The sequence below is a fragment of the Falco punctatus genome, assembly GCF_963210335.1.
Source record: "Falco punctatus genome assembly, chromosome: 6".
In the NCBI taxonomy this organism is placed as follows: domain Eukaryota; kingdom Metazoa; phylum Chordata; class Aves; order Falconiformes; family Falconidae; genus Falco; species Falco punctatus.
The window spans coordinates 76,228,718-76,250,597 of NC_137585.1; the positions used below are offsets into that span (position 1 = coordinate 76,228,718).

At 38.4% G+C, this 21,880-nt stretch overlaps 1 protein-coding gene across 4 annotated transcripts in view; it reads right to left on the bottom strand.

Annotated features, from left to right (window-relative positions):
* ORC5 (origin recognition complex subunit 5) overlaps positions 1–21,880 on the bottom strand; it is an 81,396-nt gene that overhangs the window by 9,798 nt on the left and 49,718 nt on the right. For all 4 annotated transcript variants that reach the window (XM_080391990.1, XM_080391989.1, XM_080391987.1 and 1 more), the window contains exon 14: positions 427–539. In XM_080391990.1, coding sequence (XP_080248116.1) covers positions 427–539 — 113 coding nt within the window. The remainder of the gene's footprint in view (positions 1–426; positions 540–21,880) is intronic.

Sequence of the window (21,880 nt, forward strand, 5' to 3'; positions counted from 1 at the left end):
AGTTTGTATTAACTACAGATCACATAAGACAGACTATGTGGAAGAATTCTTATAACCTATGTAGGTTTCGTATCATACGTACAACATTTCAGATTCAAACACCATAATGTGCCTTTTGGTAATGAAATGGACTGACATTTTTGAGTGGTATTTTCACATGAAGTCCTTGACCTTTATTAAGCACAAAGACAGTATGTTACTGTAACACATACTGCCACTGCAACAATTTTTTTCAAAACAGGACTGGACTATACTTACCTCAAGTTCAACACTTCTCATAAATAACGTGATTCATTCACTAATTCTTCGAAAACATTAATAGATTTCTACTGTGGTCTGCAGAGAGCTATACATTGAGCAAATACTGGGTGTGAAGTGTTTTTCAAGTCAGCACATAGAACAGTAAACGATCTCTAACAGACTCACCGGGCAATAGCTCTGATGAAGTCCAGAGATACAGTACATTTATATTGTGGTCCATCAAGCTGGTCATTATGACCAACCATGGATAACAGCTGGAGAGTCACAAGAGAGGTGATCTACAAACAACAGACATGAATAATGTTAGTAATTTTTGCTAACGTGAATAGCAGTGCCCAATCTTTATTATTTTTTCCCATTTGGCATCATTCCCGTAATTCTCTTGGAAGCCACTCACACTTGTTCACTGTTTTTCATATAGTTCCGCAGCTAGCAAACCCGGGAACATACATATACATTTCCACCATTACATTTTCAGCACGGGCAGTGACAGGCATAGGCTAAACCCTTCATCCCTCATATCGAGTTATCCTAGAGTTCTAATTGGAGAGACTGTAGTGGGTTGACCCTGGCTGGATGCCTGGTGCCCACCAAAGCCACTCTACTACTCCTCAACTAGACAGGGGAGAGAAAATACGATGAAAGGCTCGTGGGTTGAGTGAAGGGCAGGGAGATCACTCAGCAATTACTGTCATGCGCAAAACAGACTCAACTCGGGGAAAAATTAATTTATTACCAATCAAATCAGAGTAGGGTAATGAGAAATAAAATGCAAATCTTAAAAACACCTTCCCTCCAACCCTTTGCTTCTTCCCACGCTCAGCCTCACCCCCAGTGTATCTCCCTGCCTCGAGGGGTGCAAGGGGATGGGGATGGGGCTGCGGCTGGTCCCTCCCCTGCTGCCTCTGCCTTTCCAGTCCCTGCTGGGGGAGGCTCCTCGCAGGCGGGGGGGCTGTGGGCACCTGCACACAGCGGCCGCCCCACTACTAAAACCTTGTCACGCAAACCCAAAAATACAGAGAAAGGTGATGCAGGAAACAGAAATAATAGGCATGAGCTGAACATTTTCCAAATCTCTTCCTGCCAACCAGGAGAGACTTTGATTTACTTTCCTTTACACCTGACGACCTCCTCTTGAACTTTCACACTCAGAAGTTGGATATTACTGTGCCAGCTCATACCATATTTTGAACAGATGGATATATCACTCTACTCCAGACAAAAAAAGAATTTGAAGGTTGGAAAGGAAAGGCTGGAAGATTGTGTGCTTTAAAAGAGCAAGGCCTGAAAGGAGACAAATTAGCCTATAAACACACATACAGCATCTTGACAGAGGCACAGATTATTTTACCAAAATAGCAATGTACCAGAGTATTTTTCACTATCTTTGTTCCTTCAGATGATGACTGTGGTATCACTAATGTGCAGTCATGGGATGTCACTGTTGAGCACAGCCTGTCTGTTCTACCTCAGTTAGGAAAAAATGCCATGGCAATTCCACTGTCTCCCTACCTCCTCCAAGCTCCCAGAGGAAAGAAAGATGCAAAAGCAGAAAATAAGAAAAATTTTCCCTGGCCTTTGCTATAGATGCCAGTGACAATTCAAGGCAACAAAGTTACACTCTGTGAAGAACTGGTATCTGACCACAGCTCTACTTTTAAAGAGAAACCAGCCAACCATGACCTACCTCTGTGTAATGATAATAGCATAGTAAGGAATTTCTGAAGAATAAATGTATCACGAGAGAGACTGTCACTTTAAACTTTCAAGGAAGCACATTACTATAAAAAGCAACAGCAAGTTTGTTCCAGCATTAATAACAACAACAACAACAAATCTAACTCAGTAATAACCCTACTCTTTTGCTGACAGTGAACTTGGGTCTTCAAATTTGTGACAGTGCTTGCAGGAGACGGGAATCATTATTAGTTTTCCCTTAAGTGGACATATATATATATATATATATATATATATATATATATAAAAGACACCTACCTATAGAGAACAGAAAAGATTATGGTCACCAAGAATGAGGCAATTTTCCTAACAGCCTGTGCTTAACTATCTTTTAAGTGGCATAAGGCAACAGTAGTTTGGATGCCATCATTCTGCAAAGTCTTTGGAGTATGGTTAAGGAATACTGGTCTACTCTTATTCACAAAGACAAATTCCATTTACTTAATTCAGATCTATAAATTACATTAAAGAGTAGCACATGATTTACAAATTGTTAGCATTGAGTTCAGTTTTCTTGAATGCTATCAATATAAAGTAAATGGCTCAAAAGCCCATTCATGAATCACTGGAATGTATCACTGAATTAGGAACAAACTCAAACTTGTTAGGTGTTTATTTTCTCCAAATACTCATGAGTTTGAGAGCACATTTTTCTACATTCTTCATTCAATGAAGTCCTTATTTAGACAGTGCAGAAGCATTATGGAGTCAACTGCTATATAACAATTGCTAGTTTACATCCCAGTGCACCATACCTAGTGAATCACTTCTGCAATACATACTTGCAGCTGGCCTCTCATTCAGAAATCGACAACGAAGGAATGCCAGGAGGCTCCTAAAAACTCTCAACGAGCACGGCAAAAGCCTAGTTTGGAGTAGCACCCATCTCAGTTTTAAGTGGGATGTAAAAGTGACCTTGCTGCTGCATTACAAATGCTCCAGCAATACTTTTAACAACAAATTGCAACCATTTTCTTTTCCAACTGGTACCAAATGCTACATATGTAACAAAGTCGTCAACATAAAATTCCTTACTAAAGGCTGACTCCATAAATCTGAAATAGCAGACTACACACTAAGTTTCATTGACGTTTTTGACTCAAGACTAACTCTACAGACTCAACATCATTTGTCTTGTAATATTGTATATTATTGATCATCAGAGTAACACAAAATCACTTAGCAAACTGCAACCCTTTACTAATTTCTTTCACAAATCCTCTGTTTATTTAGATTTAAAATATCACCACAGGGATGTGAGTGCTAAACAGTGAGTCCTGACACAGACTGCTTAAAAAGACAATCTTTTTATAGAAAGAATCGCCATTTTAAATTCATGCAGGTAAGAAACAGTTTTATCTCCAACCACCTTAGAGGAGTAAATAGGAACCAGCTCCCCTACAGACAGGCAAATGTTAGAAGCTAAAATACCAAACTTGTGAGTCTTTGGAGCAGAATTCAAAACTTAATTACAGATGTCTAGCCTGTACATGGAGAAAGGCAGAGATCGTGGAAGGACAAATCTAAACGCCTGCATGCTGAGGGGGAAGCAGGCTGGAGCTCTGTTTGCACAGCTTTTTCAACAGGTTCAGGAAGAATCAAAACCAACGAGAGAACTCTGCCACCCCACAGCAATGACTTCTTCATTTTTTCCTGCTCTATACAATACAGCCGGATTCTCCTGCTGATGAGTCAGTCACAGAAATGCACAACACGCATATTTTCTGCAATAAATTGCTTTATTGGAAGAAAAGATTCAATTGTGGTAGATGTTGGATTATTAAGGTCCTCAAATATTTTGCGCTGAACCTATCTGTCTAGACCTCATTAATAAAAATAAGACAATTGTCTCCACCAAATGGTTAAGTCTTCTAGGACACAGAAGATTGAATTCCCTCCTGCCACAAGATTTCATGCGTCTACTGAACTTGTAGCAGCTAACTGGGATGGGGGTAGTGGAGGAAGAAAAAGCTACTAAATCATTACCAGACCTAATTTTCACTCTAACTGCTTCTGGCACTGAGATATTTTGCATAAAATTGCATCTGTGCCTACTTAGGGCATTAACCTGGTAAAGCAGGGTACAGTGGAATAAACTGGGCTTAAGACAGTGTGTTTGTAGGAAAATTTAAAATATCAGCAATTTTCATGTTAATTCGTAAGGTCCAAATGCCACCCTACAACTTAAGCATTGAAAAAATGTTACCACTTTAGAAGTTCAGGTGTTGCAAAACTATGGAGGCAATCTGTTCTTAAATGAAGATACATCAAAAAGTTTTAAATAACTGGGAAAAATATGAATGCAATGTCAAACAAATTGCACTTCTTAGCAAAAAAACCCGTAACTTCAAAGTTTTTGTTTTGTTTTGGGTTTTGGTTTTTTATTAATACCATGGGTACAGTGGCTCCATTTCATTATCACAAAAGCTTGGGAAAAAAACATCTGGCAAGAACAGACTAGAAGCAAGCCAGAAAAACTGTGTGGGTGACATAAGAATACTTATTGAGAATCTTTTGAACAAAAGACATTACAGTTGGAAGAAATATTCTAAAGCTATTCATAAAAGTAAAGTTAGATCTGGTAATGATTTAATACCAGCAGAAGTTAGGAAGTAAATTGAATTTTCTACAGGAACAACAAGAAAAGCTGAATAGAAGTTACTGATCTGAAAGATGCGAAGGAACAGGTGTCACATGTATGTTTAAAAATAAGCCATGACTGAGCTTTATTTTAAATATATTTCTGTGAGAAACCTGTTGCAGAAAGCTTGGGACCTGGCTGCGCATCGGTTGGCGGGCGGTAAGCAATTATACTGTGCATCACTTGTCTTTCTTGAGTTTTATTTCTCTCTTTTTTTGTCTCTCTCTTTTCATTACAATTATTACTACCACTATTATTTTTATATTTTATTTTAATTATTAAACTGTTCTCATCTCAACCCATGGGTTTTAACTTTTTTCCAATTCTCCTCCCCATCCCACTGGGGAGTTGCTCAGCGAGCAACTGTATGGTACTTAGTTGCCAGCTGAGGTTAAACCACAACAACCACTGAGGTTGCTTCTAGAGATTCACTGGTCAAATATGGACACTGAACAAAAAAGCAATGCACAAGCCATCCTTAAAGGCTGCTTTTTTCCTGCCAGGCTGGACTAACAGATGGGCTTTGCATCATTCCCCGAGCAGACACAAAGACTGGCTTTGTCAGCACACGGCTGCATGGAAGCAAGAAGGATTCCAGAAGTGAGGGCTGTCTGCTGAGAAAGGCCAGGCTCTTCCCAAGGACACCACGAAAAGCCAGAAAACATTCATGGAGGTGCAAAACATGAGCAGAATTAGGACCTGAGATACAGGGAAACACATGGCTAGTTTGTGTAAGCAATGATTGACTGCCACAGGAAAGAGTCTGGACAAAGTGTGTGACATCTCAGATTCAGAGGACAAAACTAAACAGAGAAAATGATGCTGATTACTGGCGCGGGGTGGGGGTGGGGTGGATTTTTTTGGGGGGGGTGGGTGGGAAACTGTTTCCTCAGAGATGTGATTGAAATCTCACCAAGTGGTACGTTTTAAACTGGACTAGGAAAATACTAATGAAATACACTAGCAGGAACAATTTCAAACTGGCAGAGACATACCAGATGATCAGCAAGGTATTTTTCATCTCCACAGTCTATAATTGCCAATTATCTTGCCCAAGGTACAATGTTAATTGTAACTCTTCAGTCTGGCATACTTTCACCCACAGCTTTTTGATTCTGAACTTCAAACCTACCAAGAAATTAAGAACTTTCCTTATTCATTACCATCAGACAACAGTACTACATTCTTTCACAGTCCTGCTAAAATGTATACACACCCTAGCACTTTGCAGCACCATCATCACACAGCTCAAAGCAAACATGCAGCTCACTGCACGTGTTCAAAACTCACCACTGCCAAGAATTATGTGCACACCCATGCTAAAACCACTGCTATGCAACAAGATAGTTTGAAAACCAGATGCTGTTTAGAAAACACATTTCAGTCAAAATTACTGCCGCAATAGTCTCCTGGAGTCAAATTCAATGACCCTAGTATAAATTACGTGAGCATAAACCAAAACCTACTCAAAACAATTTCACTCAAAATTATAGCTAGAGTATGCTCAGTATATCGTGTCAGTCTCGTTAGAAGAACACTACAATTATATGTATTTAAGTCAGCGATTGATCAAAACTGTTTTAATAAAAATTATTAAAAATAAATCAACTTTTCTAAACACTTAAGATTTTAATAATCAGGTTTTGATTCTGACTTATGTTTTGTACAAGGCTTCTAATGCATTAAAAAAATACAACAGAAGGGACACCCCTCCAAACTGCTTATGGCCTCCCAGTGTGCACTTAAAAGCATTCACTACTATATGCTTCAGCTAAATACTTTACCTTTTTCTCAGCCTAAATTCATCTAGTGCTTTGTGAAACTATCTTATGAATGCAGTCAAAATGTTTTTGACGTTAACAGCCACTAACAGGCAGGGGCATGTCCCAGCCACAGCCTTGGTGGTGCTCCACGGACAGTACTCTACGCCCCTCACTTTGGTAACATGCACATAGGTGGCTGTATAGGATACTACAGTGATCCAGCCTGCCCTGCAAGCCGCTGCCTTCTATGAATGTTTGCATTTGGTGTTTTTGTCCTGTATTAGTCATTTTCTACATGTCTCACACATAAATGTGACTTCACTATTTTGCATTGACTCTCTAGGGCCTTGCGTGTTATTTCTTTATCTGCAGTAGTACATACCACAATTCCCATTTTTTAGGTAATTTCTGCATCTCATCAACATGTTGACAATACTTTAGCAGAAGCCTTCATCAGACTGGGTCAAAATCTAACATTAATTATTAACTTGAACAAACTTTCAAGACATAAATATGTTGACAAATTCCAGATGAGACAGTGTTATAGTCACTAAATGTTTAATTACTATGGGGTGGGGGGAATGTGGGGAAGGAAATCAATTACTACTTCTGTCTGCTACCATTTATCCTTTAAAAACTCATGTTGCTTAGGTTAACAGATTGTTATTTTTATTTTTTTAATTTGTACACCCATTTAAGGATTTGGAAATGTTTGTTCTATCATGATGTTAGGGATGATTAGCTGTTACTAGGAAGCACTCTTGACAGTCTGGCAGGGAAGATTTGTATAACGTTTTCCCCTGGGCATTATCATGCAACATGCGTACTTTCAGTCTTGAGTACAATGAATAATCTAGTGGATTGAGATCAGTCCATGTCACTGAAGCCATCATGTCCTACCATCTTTTTCATGAATGCACTAAATTTTATCAGGAAAACAAGAAGTTTTTTCCCCTCCAGCACAATGACTCCCACAGAAAACTTTTTCAGAATCTTACTGATACACAGATAGGAAAAATTGCTTCATTTTCTTAAGTAATTTTATTCAAGACCTATTTATTTAAATACACTCTTAAATTTTAGTGATATCTTTTTTTTATTTTTTACTCTGCCTCTCTGTCTTCACACAAGGTAAATCTGTATGATTTACAGATTTAAACAAGTTACCCTTTTGGCTTTTCTAAGCTTCATCATATTGGTGGATCAGTCGATTTATTAAGACAGCCAAAGCTTCCTTTAGTTTCTAAAAGATGATCCCTCTGTTTTAAGAAGGACCTTGAATATGACCTTGAATTTCATGCTGTTAAACCCACTGAATTTGTATCATGCTCACCACCCTCACAATATTTCTTGCATGGCTTCATAGCAGAAAAGCATACTAAACCCTTTGCATACAACAGTTAATCTTACACTGCAAGATTCTTTCACTTTCCGCCATAAAGGTCATTAGAGTGATTCTCATACGGTATTTTCCCGTTTGTAAGTGTTCACCACTTCTGTCTTATTCCACTCAGTCTTACTTTTTTTTTTGTGTCCCATTTATACCAAATGATATCTGACAAAAAACGCTGCCAACTTCACAGACTGGTTCAAGGGATAAATGTGCATCTTTTCCATATCAGGACCTTCCCCTCCTCCCCTTCTGCACGACCCCACCCTCTCCTGTCTTTCAGACCACAGAACACCCTTCTTCTGCCTACTAGAAGCTGCCTTATTTCTACATTCTCCTGCAGTTTGCTTTCTTGAAATTGAAGAGAAGAGCCACAAGTGAAACAAATGTATTTTCTTCCTTTGAGGAGACACTTTCCCACCTTGCTCTAGAATTCATATTCATACTTTAGAATGACTCTCTTCGATTAGCAGTCTGTCTTCTAGGGTTTTTTTGTTCAGAGACTCTGACTAAGTGCAAATCTTGACTCATCAGTGCAGCGTTCTTTCATCTCTCCTTTGTACTTTCTCATTATGCCTCACATCATCTCTTCCTGGACTGAATATTTTCCAAAAAAACCCAACCCCATAGTTTTTTGAAATGAGGACACCAAAACAAGATCCAGCAAACATCCCAGGAAACTAAACAGGCAATTTAAAAAAGCAAACAAGAACTCAGAAGGAGGTATTTCTTCATCCAAATTCGTAGTTAATCTGTGACATACTTTGCCACTGAAAAGTCAGTGCAGTGGTAGGGGGTTTTGTGGAGTTACAAAAGCAACTGAACACATTTATGGAAGGAAATACAACCACAGGCTGCTAAATGCAAGGAACATCGACTCCATGGCAAGCATTTAAGCCACAGGTAGTAAGAAGATGTAATGTATACTAGAATAAACTCATCCTCTGTTTGCCAGTCATCTATTTTTCCTGCAAGTCTGATATTAATCAGAAGTAGTCAGACAGTTTTACTGTCTTATAAGAAGTAGAACAGTGAGTAAGCCCAGTTTTGGCCTGATTTAATGTGGCCGTTATAATGCATTCACTAAAGGTAAAGTATATCATCTGCATCTTCTACATCCTACGACTTTGTGTTTCCCCTTCACCCCTCTCTTGGGTATCTGCAAGGGTGGTCTCACTATTAATGACTGTATTCTTCCCATACTCCGCAGGCTTAAAAAAATAAATAAAAAAAAGAGAAATATGAAAATCCAGCTTCCCCCATCATCTGGAAAACTCAGTATCTCAAAAACATTTGCACAGATTACCCCTACCCACTCACTGTTATAACAACATCACTTTTTAGAAGTAGTTCAATAATTTATTCGGTTTGGGACTATTATTAAAGGCATCTTTCAAAGTATTAATGAGTTTGCTTTTTGTTTGTTATTTTTATTCAATATAGAAATTAGGAAAAAGCCTCTTTTTTTCTCTTAGCACATTTACTTCAGCATTAATCAATTTGCCTAAGAAGAAAATTGAAAATAAACAGCAATTCACAACAATCTGTGCTTCACTGCTCATCAATTTAAAAGAAAAATATAAAAAACTCTAAGAGTAATGCATGGATAAATCAGTATTTCTGAGTCAGTTCCCTCACCTTGAGGATCAATTGAAGTACTTTATAATGCCCTGAAAGGCATGCTAGAAATTTGCTTAATGTGGTATTTTCTGAGAGGATCAAATTCTTTTCTGTACCCGATGATATATTTGGAAATATTTTCAGAAATTTGTCAAGAGCCCTGGAACTGATCACAGGGGAGTTTATTATGATCCTCCAAAACATGCAAAACCAAGATTTGAATGTACTTGCAATCTGTTGGAGGTGCATGCATCTAATTTACTCCATAACAACCCGGGAGAGGTACTCCTTAGGAGGAGGACTACAGAAACGAGTTGTAGACAGATAATTCAAAAGTACCTGCCTTTCTATTTCATACTTCAAAATCAGAGCAACGGAAGATGGTAACAGATGGTCAAAAAAACACTTGGGGAATGATGTTTACAGTTAATTTGATTACTTAAGTCATGTAGCTTCATAAAGTGGACACCAGACAAAGGCTGGCTATTTTTCAAGGCACAGGCAATAGCTAGCCAACAGAAGTATCCTTCTGCCACCCCCTGATTAATTTCTGCATCAGAAGTCTCAGGTTCCAAGCATTTCTTAGAAGATGAGGAAGGCAACACAAAGCTGGTTTTGCAGAAGCAAACCTCTGTGCAGATGGCCAAGCATAACCTTAAATGCCCAACTCTAGAAAATTTTCACCTGCTTCTTTTTGTCCTTCATTTATAACACTTCTGTCCCACAATGGCAGTATTTCTAGATATTGCAAGACAAGTTCCATCACAAACAGAAAAAAGTAACCTGAAAAATACTACCAAGCATCTGTGATACTGACAGGTCTTGAAACATTTACAAGAAGTCTCTAAATTTTTTTATGCTAAGTAAAATACAGAACTGTGTACACAGAGTTACTAGCCTTCTACTGCTATGTGAAAAAGGTTTGTTTGCAATTATTAGTTTGTACTCAACAAAATTAAAGTAATAAGGATTTCTAACCTGTCATGAGGACAAAAATCGGTACTCTGTATATGCTATGAGCAGAAATCATGAAATTAAAAATTTCCCATAATCAGATGCCTGAAGATTTCCAACATGTCTTAACTGCAGTCTAATTTTGGATGATTATGATAATTAAGTGTTAAAAGAATATTGATCCAAACCTTGTATAAAGAAACATGATAGTAAGAATTTTTAATTAAAACAACCACTCCAGAAAGATTTAACCCAAATACTTCTGAAGTATGAAAATCAGACATTTTAACCAAAAGGCTAGACAAATGGTAAAATACATTGTAGTCTGAAGTGGGAGTCTGCACTGAAAAATAACAATTTAAAGACACATTTATTTTGTATCTTTACACTCCCCACAGTACCACGCTGCATCCCAACTGCTCACGAGAAGCACTGCAGAAGACTGCAATCAACACCATATTCATTGTGACTACATAAAACTGCACATTTTAGTGGTTCTATAATAGGAGTAAATAGTAACAAAAATAAAAATAGAAGCAACTTGTATCAATCACTAAAGTACATCATACTGGTACAAAACAAAGATCCCTCCTGGTCCAACATGCTGTCTCTTGAAAAGACGCCAAAGGATGCTTAGGAAACAGTACAATAAAATTGTAGGCAAGGGAAAATTCCCCAACATATATGACTGGCTTCTGGTAACCTTCATTTCTGGGACTTCAAGTAATTATTTATAAAATTGTTCACAGATATGGATGTGACCTATTGAAAGATGATATCTCATGTTGTTCTTGTATTGTCAAACTGGAGCTAGAAAGATGGCTGAATTGTGATGTTAATGCACCTAATCAACAGATGAGAGAAATTCATTATGAAGCTACTCATAAACACCAAGAAATTAGAAACACCACCACTGTCTAGCTCTCAGCAAGAGCTGCATATACAGCATTGAGTCACACTAGGTTTTACACCACCAAATAGGGGAGATTAAAAAAAAGGATCTGATTTCCTTTCCTATAATGTAGTAAATAGAATTTGATTTCATACATAATTTTGGATCCTGGACAAACCAACAGTTACAAACAAAGTTCTTATACAACAACAATTGAGAGGAACAGTTCCACTTCTGTTCAAAATCTTCCCTAACAAAATCAGGACATTTAAGTTTAACGTATTCCTGTATCTTTGTTCATAGGTAGCATTAGGCAGAACAGAGAAAACACCCAAGATGAACGCAAGTCCCAATTCCAGGATGGCCGACTGTCACCATGCAGCACAAAGACAGGACTCTGCAAAGTGACTGTTCTTAGCAGTGGGACATGGTCAGATCTGGAATCTCCCCCAAGCATGCCAGCAATACTGACCCTCAAGGAGAATATTCTGCTTGCTCTGAATCAGAGTATCTATGGCATTTTGGCCCTGCCAGGAGCAGGACAAAGACCAGGATGAAGACTGTTACTCAGGAAGTCAACTGATCCCTCTAGTTGCTTCAAAAACCAATGAAAAACTCCACTATAACAGCACAAAGCTGATGGTTGTAACCTACCCTGAGAAATTTTGGGTTTATTCTTTAAAAAAATCTGTAACTATAATTTAAGTTTGGGCACACTACAACAGAGGCTATAAATTTATAACATCCATTTTTGTTAGTCTTTCTACAGAAAGCAAAGCTTTCAGTCATCCATGAAATGGTAAGTCATTAAATATTAAAAATTTAGGCTCAATGACCCATTAAATACGTTAAGATGCGATCGCAAAATATATCTATTAATATCTTTATACCTGTTGTATGGATGATCCTGTAAAGCGGTCAAAACTACCAGTTTTCCATCTTTTATTCAGTTATATTTGGTTTTATCAGATAAAGAGTATTGGAACATCATCTGTCAGCGTGGAACATCATCTGTCAGCAATTAATTGGGAATGAAAAACTCTGTTCTTCAAAGACAACACTTTTTTTATGCAGTTTCTGTCACCCTTTAATGCAACTGTGAAATTCTGCTAGTTGTAACATGTATCACTTGGCTTTTCTAACCTGGAAAAAAAACAGTTTCTGACACTCACAGGTTTGGCAAGCACATATTGGGTAAAAAATTAGCAGCCAACCAAGGCAACCAATGAATATACTGTATCTGTAGGCAAGTGGGAAGGGAATGGTCAGGCTGGAATGAGGGAAGAGAAAAATTTTGTATTGAATACTACTACACTTCAAGAAATCCACCAGAATTGGTTTGCTCTTTGGAAAATTGACTAAGTATGTGTTCCTGCAAAAGGGAAGAATTGCTTAGTGATGGTATGCAGCCAATAAGTATTTCTCCTGACTTTACTGCATTCAAGAATAACACCATTTAGATAGACTGAAACATTCAAAGACACAACCCCTCCATAGATTCCTAAGAACATCTTGCTATATATATTGTTTTAAAATTTGTGTAGCTGGTAAACACTATATAGCTCCTACACAATCACAGATCATTTATGGAGAAGCAGAGTCTAAAATAGTAATGTGCTGTACAAGGCAATTTCCACATAATTCAGGAATGGATTAAAAACATTAAAGAACCTACACAAGGCATGCTATTTTAGTTTCGGTGGAATACAATGCAACCAAGAAACAATTTCTCAGGTTTCCATGACTAATTAACTTGTTTTTGCAGTTGATTGTTGTGATAGTCACTGTATTTTTTCCATAATCATTGTGTCAAGACTTTTCTGTAACATTGAGTCATTATAAATCCGAATTATTTTGGAATGTTAAAATAAAATCACCATAAAAAGGTTTAATCCCCCCAGAAGTACTATATTGATCACCAAACTCTGAAAAATCCATACAAGAAATGAATGGAAAGGTGCAAAAAAGCAGGAAAGAATCAAGCAATCAACAAATTCTTTTGATCTCATGGATGAAAGACAGTCACCCTCCAACTAATCGGGATATTGCCTGCTGTAGTGAGAAAACACAGGAGAAAAACCAACTGAAGAAACAGAGGGGAAACAGATATGAGTTCGCAAAGACACTAGTAGGGTCTGATGAAAAGCTGCTTGTCATTCCAATCAACTCTACTATATCCTGAACACTTTTTCATCTCCTTGGAGGCCTTTCACATCAACTTTACATAACAGATAAGTAGCTCCCACGGCTATCTTCTGGAAACTTTTTGGTAAGCGGAAACAAAAGTATAGCCCAAGTATACTTTAAAAAGTCCATAGCAGAATCTGCACTGCAGTCAATAAATGTTAAAAAAAGCACTACCAAATAACCGACTGATCAGGAAGTATTATCAGTCTGCTATTCCTCAACAAGAGAAGCTCAAGCAGCAGAGACCAAAATGTCATCTAGGGTATGCTCTGGTTGACAACACTTACCCTGGGGGTCTTCCCCTCTGCCACTGAAGACTCACCTGCTTTTCAAGGAGTTGTCAACATATCTTGTATGAGACAACACATTAAAACCAGAACACATGCAAGGTAGTTACTGCCAGGAGTTGTTGGATTAGACATCCAGACTAGACCTCTAAGGTGCCTGGCAGCCTGTACTTAACGGCCACATTCAATTTTGTACCTGAACTTGTGCAAAGCATTTGATGTTCTGCATGACATCCTTGTCTCTAAATTGCAGAGACATGGTATTTGATGGATGGACTGCTTGGTGGATAAGCAACTGGCTGGATGGTTGCACTCAAAGAGCTGCAATCAATGGCTCAATGTCCAAGAGAAGACCAGTGACAAGCGGTGTTCTTCAGGGGTCAGTATTGGGACCACTGTTTAACACCTTGGTCGATGAGATGGACAGTGGGATCGAATACACCCTCAGCAAGTTTGCCAATGATACCAAGCTGTGTGGTGCAGTCAACACACTGGAGGGAAGGGACGCCATCCAGAGGGACCTTGACAGTCTTCAGAGGTGGGTGCATGCAAACCTCATGAAGTTCAACAAGGCCATGTGCAAGGCCCTGCACCTGGGTTGGGGCAATCCCAGGCACAAATACAGGCTGGGTGGAGAATGGATTAAGATCAGCCCCAAGGAGAAGGACTTGGTGGTGCAAAAAGCTCAACATGACCCAATGAATGTGTACTTGCAGCCCAGAAAGATAACAGAATCCTGGGGTGCATCAAAAGAAGCATGGCCAGCAGGTCAAGGGAGGTGATTCTGTCACTCTGCTCTGCCCTTGTGAGACCCCACCTGGAGTACTGCATCCAGCTGTGGGCCCCCCAAGAAGGACATGGACCTGTTGGACCGACTCCAGAGGAGGGCCACAAAGATCATCAGAGGGCTGGAGAACCTCTCCTGTGGAGACAAGCTGAGTTGGGGTTATTCAGCCTGGAGAAAAGAAAGCTCCAGGGAGACCTTACAGCTCCAAGCTGCTTATATCAGCCTTCCAGTACCTAAAGGGGGCCTACAAGAAAGCTGCAGAGGGACTTCTCACAAGGGCATGCAGTGATAGGACTAGGGGGAATGGCTTTAAATTGAAAGAAGGTAAATTTACATTAGATACAAGGAAGAAATTCTTCAGTGTGAGAGTGGTGAGGCACTGGCACAGGCTGCCCCAGCCCTGGCAGTGTTCCAGGCCAGGCTGGATGGGGCTCAGAGTAACCTGGTCCAGTGGAAGGTGTCCCTGCCCACGGCAGGGGGGTTGGAACTAGATGGTCTTTAAGGTCCCTTCCAACCCAAACCATTCCATGATTCTATGAAGTAACATTCTTGAAAGTAGCAGTGCAGATCTCCTCCAACTTAACCAGTGTTCAAAACTAATTTCCCAAAGCTCTCTCTGTCCTTGCACATCTTGTCTTACAAAAGCACTACACATTGTTAAAACTTAACTAATTTTATCTGGAAAGTGTACCAACACTTCATCACCTCAAAAATAATTTTAAGACCCTAATCTCTGACACTGTATTTCTAAGATCAAATTTGCATCACAAAAAAGAAAACCACCAACCAAAAAAAACAAAACCCCAAAACACACAACCAAAAAAAACCCCACAAAACTAGAACAACCATTTATATAAAGACTTTTCTGTCTCTAAAACTGTTCTCAATTTATTTTATAACAGAGAAATTGTGCAATATGAACGCTACCATGGTAACAACTCACTTTATTGAACAAGAGAGAAAATAATTATCCCAAACCTGCATATCATGCAAGCACATGCAGTAAATTTAGTGCTGCCCTTTTTCCCCTTGCTATTTTTCTTCTTGCAAAGAGAAATAGATTTTGAATTTATACCTCATAGCAAGCCAGGCATCATTTTGCTTGTCCCTCCCACTTCTTTGTATATTTTACACCTCTTGAGTGCATGATGTGAAGGACCCAGTTACTTACAAAAAGAAAAAAGGATTAATGAATCAGAAATACTCTTCCCCCTCCTGAGTTAAGTACAGAAGACTCCTATGTAAATGCTTCACACATTTAAAAAAAATGAAGCCCTAAGGCAAGCACAGCACATGCTTAGTATTCACTCAGTATACTTAAACAGGAACCCTTACATTTATAGTAAACCAGGAGTTATTCATCTCCAAACATAAATTAAACCTGATTTTACTGTTCTGTCCAAATATTCTTTGTGATATTATGTTTGTGAACATATTTTTTTATTTTATATACAAGGGGCTGCAATATTTTCAGAAGAACTGCATGGATTTAGCCATACAAATCCAATTAATCTCAATAGAAGTTGTATGGCTAAATCCCTGTGCTCAGCTTTGACATTTTGGAAGCAGTGGGGGAGGTTTTTCAAGTAGTGAATATGTATTATACAAAACTCACTCTTCTCAAAGAGAAATAAAATAGCATATAGATAGTTACAGATATCAACAAACATTTATGTGACTCTGTCAAGAAAATCACATTCCTAGTAAAGCAGTCAATGATTTCCACAAAACTCTGCTTTACAAAAACTAACAGTATTATCCTGCAGTCCATGAGATAAAACTAATCACATGTACATATTAGATGGATAAATTATTCTTAAAGTCATTTTTATCTTTTTTACTTCATTTGGAGCGGATCTGCCTGTCCGATATAAAACGTTAAAGAGCAAATTTAATCTTGTATTCACAGAGGATAGCCAAAATAACGTTTGGGATACATTTAATTCTTGTTTTTAAAAGGTCACCTTAAAGAAGTGACTTGGAACTGTTGTTTTAAAACATCTCTATTTGCCACAGACCTTCCACACTTTTTTTGGTTTATTTACAATCCCAAACAACTTAAGGAGTAGAGACAAAACTATTCTTATCCAGCTTCAGCAACAAAGAATGCAGCTAGTTTTGGCTATTTCTTGGTAGATTTCCTCAGTTACTAGGAACAATTCACATGTGCACACATTCATGAACATACAATGCAGGCTGTGCAAAACCTTATTTCAGCAAGCTGTCTTCATAGAGCTGGAACTCTCCAAATCATCCAAATACAACTCATCTTGATAAAGAATTCTTTTTGAATTATAGACTGTAATGGTGTGTCCTTCAGAAATACACACATACGTCTATACTACTAAATGTATTCAATACCTCCCTATGAAAGTTTTTTAGAGAAAATGGGAATATAATTCCGGTAGTTGAACCGGTAACACTTATGATTCCATATAAAAAAAGGCTACTCTTAGCTGCCTTCTCTCTTCCCCCAAAGTCATCAACAACCAATACCAGGATTTCACTTCATAAATATCAACTAGCTGCTTTCCATTTCAAGAAGCATAAAAGCAAAACCACTAGAGATGTGTTTCCTATACAGCAGTTGAACAGTTAAATCCCAAGAGCACTGTAACTGTAGAAAGGATATAAATAATGTCTCATTTTACAATAATTTAAGTTTTCCATTTAACAGCACCTGTTGTATGGATACTTTTCTTCCCAGTTCAAGCATAATTCACACAGAGGCAGTGGAGCCTTTTTTTTTTTTTTTTTTTTTTTTTTTAAAGAAAAGAAAGTAAGTGACTATTTGGGAACTAGCCGGGCATATGAAGTATTTAACAAGCAACTAAACGATTAGAACAAATTCACCTAACAAAAGCCGTCATGCTGCAGTTTATTTTTGCTGTGTATGCATGGCTTGGTTGGTTGCTCACAGGAAGGCTTAGCCCACATGCTACTTGAAAAGTTTTATACAAAGCCTGCTATATTTCAAATTAATCATGACCATTCAAGCACCATAACCTTAAAGGCAGGAACAATAACCACAATTTTTGCCTGAAAGGGATGACAAAATCTGTTACTTCAAAAAAACCTAACACCATTAGAAGTAAAAACATCGCTATATAACTATAAAGCAATATTTTTCTGCACTGCTATATTCTGAAAGCCTTATAATCTGACTTAAAGCAAGTTCATAAAACCATTAGCATGTTACAAAAAATACCTATCATCGATTGGGACAGTATCTGAAATACTAGTCCCTCTGGCCAGAAGCTCTGCTTCTTCGACTTTTGTTTTGTACAAAAGCTGTAAGATCTGGGGTACAGAACTTCAGTATATTAAAAATGCTTAACATGATTATACACAAGTGATAAAATGTTTAATACTTAACTACTTAAATAAGAACTAGTTTTGTGAGGAAGACTTTCATCAATAGGTCTTTCCCAATGCAAAAATCTGAAACAGCCCTCTGCCCGTGTCTCTTACAATCTGTTACTTCTATCCCACTCACAATTCAGAATCACAGGTGGCTGAAGTTGGCAGGGATCTCTGGAGGTCAGCTGGTCCAACCCCCTGCTCAACCAGGGCCACCTAGACCAGGCTGCCCAGGACCATGTCCACACAGCTTTTGAGTATCTCCAGGGATGGAGACTCCACCACCACTTTGGGCAACCTGTACCAGTGCTCAGTCACCCTCACAGTAAAAAAGTGTTTCCTAATGTTCAGATGGCACCTCCTGTGTTTCAGTGTGTGCCTGTTGCCTCTGGATCTGTCACCAGGCACCACTGGAAAGAGCCTGGCTCTGTCGTCATTGCACATTCCCTTCAGGTATTCATATACACTGATCAGATCCCCCTGAGCCTTCTCCTCTCCAGGCTGAACAGTCCTATCTCTCTCAGCCTTTCCTCACAGATGCTCCAGTCCATCACCTCTGTGGCCCTTCAGTGGACTCTCTCCAGTATATCCATGTCTCTCTTGTACTGCAGAGCCCCAATCTGGACGCTGTACTCCAGCTGTGGTACTCACCAGTGTTGACTAGAGCGGCAACTCCTTCCAGTTGCTCATTACATTCCTTTACACCCCACACACCTTCTGCTCCTCCTGCTCCCCTCCTTTTCAGCACAAGATGCTCCACACCCTGGTGCCTGGGTCTTGGTTAGGCCCTTGCTAAATTGCCAGCACCAAGTCAAACAAAAAAAACCCAACCTGCACATGTGCTGAAGAATCTCCTGAACAGAGGGTATGAACACAGACACCAATTTCCATTAGATGTGTAAGACTGAGTGTCTTTGAAATTTGTGCCTGTCATTTTCAGCCAGAACTAGATAAGCTTAAAATGGGCCTGATGGATATGAACAGGGTGAAAGAACTCACAGATAGGCGATCAAGTGTGTTTCCTTAGGTAACCATGCGAGAAGATAAGAAATGAAGTAGCACTCTGAAAAGCAGATACTGTGACTATAAGGCACATACTAAAGATCATCACATTCAAACATACTAAATACTTGGGTGAGATAGCCTTATAAGATTTATCCTCAACAACTTAGACAGTACTTCTGTGCTCCAAACAAAACAATGTTTGAATGTGGAGGAATGTACAAGAACTCAGTAACTAAATACTGACATATTTATCCTATTTCAAGTTTGTTTTGTAATGGTGGTTTGGGGTTCTTTTTTGTTGTGGTGCAGGAGTTTTGGCCTTTTTTTTTTAATTAAAAAAAAAAAAAGAAAAAAGATATAAACCAAATCCTTCCTTAAAAGAAAGAAGAAAAACCAGAAAACTGAAACAAGTATGAGATTCGCATGCAGTCTCCTCTGACCAAACCTTCCTGGTGGTCTTTACTAGTAGTACCTTGTTGAAGAAATCCAGGATGAAATCCAGTCAGTGGCTATTAATGTCTGCTTCACAAATAAACTGTTAATTATTAATTCAGCAATGTAATTGCCATTCAGTTGACTAATGAAATGATACCTCACTGTTAGATTTTTCAAAGAATAGTCATCGTTATCTAGGTTCAGGGCTTAGCTTTTAGTCTCTAAATGCTTATTTTCTTCAAGTGACAAGACTCTCGCACTTCCGCTTGAGTGCAAACCACACACACAAAAAAACGTGTCTCCCTGCTTTTAGGCTGGCTCATCACCAGCCAGAGCCCGAGTTACAGTTCCCAGTGGCAGAATGCAGCCCATTCAAACCAGCATGATTAATTTAACTAAAAAGAAAGCCACAAGCAGAGAGAAATGGATTAAAAAACAACAAAACCCTACATACACATGGTCTTATCTGAGACTTGCCTTGTTAACATTCCACTTTTTTCAGCCACAGGGTGAAGCACTTGCTAGTACTGCCTGAGTGCAACTGCTGCCTCTGACACTATAACCTGAATCCTTCCCCCTCTCCAACACAACCCAAGGCTGAATTCAGGTATTGTTCCTCCCATCACAAAGCAACTGAAAGAAAGCCACTGCCAGGTTCCCAGAAAGCTGGGGAAAGGCTTAACTGCATTTAACCCTTAGGGTTCCCTGGAACCAGCCACGCTACATCCTCTGGTGCTAGGGACACACACAGCACCAGTAATTCTCAAGTTCTTAACTGTTAAATGCTGTATTTGAGAATGTCACAGATTATGCAGGCATAGAGCTTGGAAACGGTGCTATGAGAGTTTCATTTTCTTCAGTGTGATCAGGTGTTAAAATTCTCCTAAAAAGAACTAGCGGCAGGACTAAAGATACAATATGGTATTAACAACTATTCACTGTCTGTTTTTTTCCCCTAACAAATAAATTTATTCAATTTTCCAAATTTTCTCCCCAGGTTGTCTGTAAGAGGAGAATCCAATAATGTAACAGACTGACAGGAAGGCAGCTGTGCCCCAAAATACACATTTTACCATTTCAATTATATGACTATTATTCACAATAAATACCCACTGCTACATTCCTTGTGCTCAGAATGGAAAGATAGCAGTATATATGTTTATGGATGTCCAGCTTACCACAGCTGCAACTCCGTATTTAAGATCGGACAAAGAAAAAGCTGAGACAATGGAAAAAAAAAGTATCTAACATACTGATGAAAGCAACTGGCAAATCTTATTTAATCAAGAGGTTAAACACATACGGAAGAAAAAACACTGGTGACTTACATTGGGTCATCCAAATACTTGACATAACCAAAGATTCCAGTGACACAAATGAAATTATCACTAAAGTCAGCTACTCAGTAAAGAGGCAGTCCAGACACCAGGATTTATTGCAGCTGCATTGTCTGTCACCTTAAATTCAACAAAGAATTAAGGAATTTTGGAAGATGATAGCCTATTTCAACATAAATTAAATGGCTTTCCAGACAGATACTCAAATGTTTGCTTGCCTTCTACAGTTCAAGACTAGTTGATTATATTTTTAATGTATTTATTAAGTATTGTCACTTAATATCACATCCTTTTCCTTGAACTCTTACTCTAGATTCCTAGAGCAATCAAAGTTTCCTGGCCTATCAATCAGTTTTAGAGTTGATCAGGTCAATGTCTGTGTCATTTCATATAACATACTCAACTATGATTACATACTAAACAATGTAAAGATACAATTAAAGAAAATGTTCAAGTATTACAAAATAACTAAGACAAGTACTTGCACATCTTTTTAGAAGCTGGAAAGTGTCATTTTTTAAATGTCTCCATTTACAAACAGTGGGCAACCTGAAGATGCCCGTACTGCATCAGTGACTTCAACTACAGAGTACCCCTATATTAAGGATGAGTCTTCCATGTACCCACATGATCATGTGTCTGGAGCATAGGGCTAGATCCAGTATTTCTCCAGAACAGTGCTTGTTTGTTTGTTCTAACATTGCTACAAAACAACAAAAAATTAAAAAACAAAAGCAAAAACCACAGAAGATGAAGAATACATGGGCCAACTTCCATGTCCCTGGTTTCCAATTCCTGCTTCTTCCTATTTAAAAGGTATTAGGATTGAACATCAAAATGAGCAGCTTTTCTCTTACTACCTAAGCAGATTCAATTAAAAGTATTATGAAGATGACAGTGATTGACAGTTACATGACACACATCACATCTGCCAATACTTACTTTTTTCCTCATTCATGCAAGTTTATTTCTTTTTCCAGAAGAATATGGTATTTATTAGTACAACATTTGCTAATTCAACATGCAAGAAAAGTTGCTTAACTACTGTTTTAACATTTGGTTGTAAAATAAGAGTTAATTATTTTAAAACAAATTAAACCCCTGTGTTTCAGTACTTTTATTCATATGAATGTGACCTTAAGCAAGATTATCATCTGATGCAATAGATACTTTACATGGATAGCACTTTTATAGGTAATACAGATAAGAGTATTGTTCCACTCA